Consider the following 3,605-nt stretch of genomic DNA (forward strand, 5'->3'; position numbering starts at 1 on the left):
TCCTTCGGAAAACACCCCTAAGTTCGTTTTATTGATCAATTTTTAATTTGTTGTCGGTTAAGATCATGCCGAAATTTAATTAATTTTTTTAAATTAATCAGTTGATGTACAAACAAGAAATTTATAGGTACAATCATGTACTAACGATGTACAATCGAGTACATAAGTGCGTTTTTCGAATTACTGCCTTTTGTCGGGTAAGTACCCGGGGGTCTCTTTGTTGCCGTTCGGCCTCCTTACTGTATTCTTCATGGTGTCAACTTTCCGGAGGTGCCACCTACCATCCGAAATGCGTACCCCGCCGTCATAAACGTTCACATGAGAACGCATCCTTTGGCTCACCGCTCATGATACTTTGCAGTTCACGCTTCTTTTAGTAAAGGGTCCAGTTCCACCATTTTCGGTGCCAGCTTCGATTTACGTGCAAAAATACAAGCAAACTGGAATGCAATAGAATACAGTACAAAAGTCAATATGGAAACGAATATAAGTAAGCCTCTGTGGAATTGTTTGAAGCTGGATCGTCCCCCTACTTCTATTTGGCATCCAATGCCCGAAAATTTTGGTAAATTTTGTGTATGCACATGTGTTCTCAAAATATGATTTTTTTCTCCTTTTGAGAATAATTGCGATTCTATGCATAGTACATCGTGTAAAAGACGAAAATGTTCATTTCTTTAAGTACTTTGGGTTTTCTAGTTTGGTTTGTTTTTAAAAATAATGTTTTAGTTGAGTTTATGACAAAAAATACGCTTAAAATCGGAAAAACGCTTGTTCGAATGCTATGCCTTCTTTAATTTGTTTAAAAAAAAAAAACAAATGGTTTCTGAGCTTTCAAGAATCTATTTAAGCTCTGGTAGATGAAGAGTCGATTCGACTCAATGTTTTGAAAAATTGGCTTATCAGGTAATTGTTTGTCTGTTTTATCGAATGATCCTAAAGTTCCACATTATTTTCAACATTATTTCATAAGTTGGTGGATATTACACAGGAAAATACAATCGGTACCAATAATGAAATGGCAAATATCATCTTGAATAGTTGATCATTTTCAATGTGTAGTGGTTCGATACCGAAAAATCAAGAAAAAAAATTCAATTTGGGAACGCTCTGGAGGTTATTCTGTGACTGTAAATTGAAAAGTCATCAAAGTTGAGGGATTAAACAGTTCAAATTTATAATCATACGTCTATTATATTTTAAGCTCAAATAATTACTGCTAATGTATGGTACCGACGAGTACCGACGGTTTTACATTCAATTGAAATGAATTCCATGTGGTCCTGGCACAGGATTAAAGTCTCTGAAATTATTCTCGGGGAAGGTTCTTGCTGCATCATAGTCATTCTTCGGCGAATATCTGAATTTTATATTGAGTAAGTGTGAAGGACCGCCGTATACTTGGCACACTAATTAATGTAAATCATTAATTAACCTATCAAATAATTTGAAAATAATTTGGGGAAATTTAGGGAAAGGGTTTCATAATTTGGGGAGATCTCGTTGATTAATTATTCATTTTTTTAAATTAAAGCGTATAGTTAGCGAAAATTTCTTATTTTTTATTTTTTTGAATAGGGAATTACGTAGAATCATTTGGGGAATCGCTTTCTATAGATTTCATAATTTGGGGAATTGATAAAGAGTTAATAATTAATAAATTAAATAATTGAATCAATTTCCAGCCCTGCGCGTGCGCGCAGGCATACCCGTTCTATCATTCGTCATCGGGCGCACTAATTTTTGGTGATCATTAATTAACCTGTGAAATAATTAGGAAATAATTTAGGGAAATTTAGGGAGTAGGTTTCATAATTTGAGGAGACCCCATTAATCAATTATTAATTTTTCAAAATTAAAGCGTATAGTTCGCGGAAATTTCTCAGTCTTTATTTTTCTAAATTAGGAGTGACGTAGAATCATTTGGGAAATCAATTTCTGTAGGTTTCATAATTTGGGGAATTGATAAAGAGTTGATAATCAAGAAATTAAATAATTAAATTCTTCAGCGCAGGGCTAAAAATTGATTGAATTTTTAAATCTATTAATTATCAACTCTTTCTCAATTCCCCAAATTATGAAATCTACAGAAATCGATTCCCCGAATGATTCTACGTAATTCCCAATTTAGAAAAATAAAAAATAAGAAATGTTCGCTAACTATACGCTTTCATTTAAAAAAATGAATAATTAATTAACAAGATCTCCTCAAATTATGAAACCTACTCCCTACATTTCCCCAAATTATTTCCAAATTATTTGAAAAGTTAATTAATGATTCTCAATAATTAGTGTGCTAAGTATACGGCGGTGAAGGACCGGAGGCCTACATGAAGCTTACGAGTATTAATTCAATGAAAAAGAAGTCTTCATGCAGAAGCAAACAAGCAGTTGGCCATTCCTAACGGTAGAAGACATACGATTGTTACTTGACATGTTATTTATTTATTTTTTTTAATTTTATTGTTCCATCAATTCCATTGATGGTTGGCTTCCGAATCGAATACCTGTAATGTCTCAGTTTTTCATTTGCAGGAAATTTAAAAATTGCTTATTATAGCTGACATCAAGAACAATATTTTGAAAGAGAAAAGAATCATATCGGTTACATAGTTGTTGAGATATTCTAGAAATTAGATCTACAAACAAATCAGAATTTCTCGCAAACGGCAGGATCGATGGGGTGAAATTTGGCGCACAGTTAGTCGTCATTAATACCTATAATTCAACGACATGACGAATTTTTCTGAATTTTTTGATTCCACAATTGATTGGTTGATTCCACAATTTTCAAAAACGCGACCACCAGATGGCGTCCACACATACACACGGGGTGGTCAAACTTCGTATTTTTACGTTTCAGACCAGTCTACATCGTTTCCAAGGAAAATTAAGAAATCGAAAAATACAACGATTAGAATGCTTCCATTCGGAAGCAAAAACGGAAAATATTCTGTACATTGTGCCTTATTTAAATGAAATTATGGACGCATTCGCAGAAAAATATGAAGAGATTTCCATTTGCATGTTCATTTCGAAGCCAACCATCACTAAAATTGACGGCAAAATCGAATTGAAAAAAAAATAAAGAACATGTGAAGTACAAATCATGTCTTCTACTGTTGAGAACGACCAACTGGTTGTTTTTTATTATCTTTTTATAAGCGTTCGAGTGGTACCTGTAACAAAAATTTGATTCCAAATTTTTATATATTTTGGACTAACAATGGAATTCAAACAAAATATCACGTTCCATAGATAGCCCATGCGGCGCTTAATCGAGAAATAACCATGACTATTACATATCATTTTAAAGCTCTTTTAGCCTTCGAATGACACTCCGTTCATTTGGTTACGTTTATTCGCATCGCAGGTATGAATCTACAAACATCATAACGACATGCTATATTTACTTTGTGTGTTGATGATTGAGTGAAAATTTGGCACGATTCCGATTACTTTGGCGCCACAGTCTGGTGGTGGTTTCCCGTAGTATTTGGTCTCAGGAATTCGGGAAAAAACCGATTTCTATTATTTATAGTAGTTTTCCATTTTTTAATGTAAAAATTTCAAATAATACCAACTTATATCCTACAATGTTGGGA

At 33.5% G+C, this 3,605-nt stretch overlaps 1 protein-coding gene across 3 annotated transcripts in view; it reads left to right on the plus strand.

The window, feature by feature from the left end:
* The first annotated feature begins 183 nt into the window (after positions 1 to 183).
* Positions 184 to 3,605, plus strand: part of LOC105267032 (uncharacterized) — an 11,773-nt gene continuing 8,351 nt past the window's right edge. The window contains exon 1 of one of the 3 annotated variants that reach the window (XM_011305606.1): positions 184 to 490. In XM_011305606.1, the coding sequence (XP_011303908.1) occupies positions 475 to 490 (16 nt within the window). In that variant the 5' untranslated portion in view covers positions 184 to 474. Of the gene's footprint in view, positions 566 to 3,605 lie in introns of all 3 variants that reach the window. The other 2 variants (XM_011305604.1, XM_011305605.1) reach the window with 2 other exon arrangements.

The sequence above is a fragment of the Fopius arisanus genome, unplaced genomic scaffold (genome assembly GCF_000806365.1).
Source record: "Fopius arisanus strain USDA-PBARC FA_bdor unplaced genomic scaffold, ASM80636v1 scaffold00043, whole genome shotgun sequence".
Classification (NCBI taxonomy): domain Eukaryota; kingdom Metazoa; phylum Arthropoda; class Insecta; order Hymenoptera; family Braconidae; genus Fopius; species Fopius arisanus.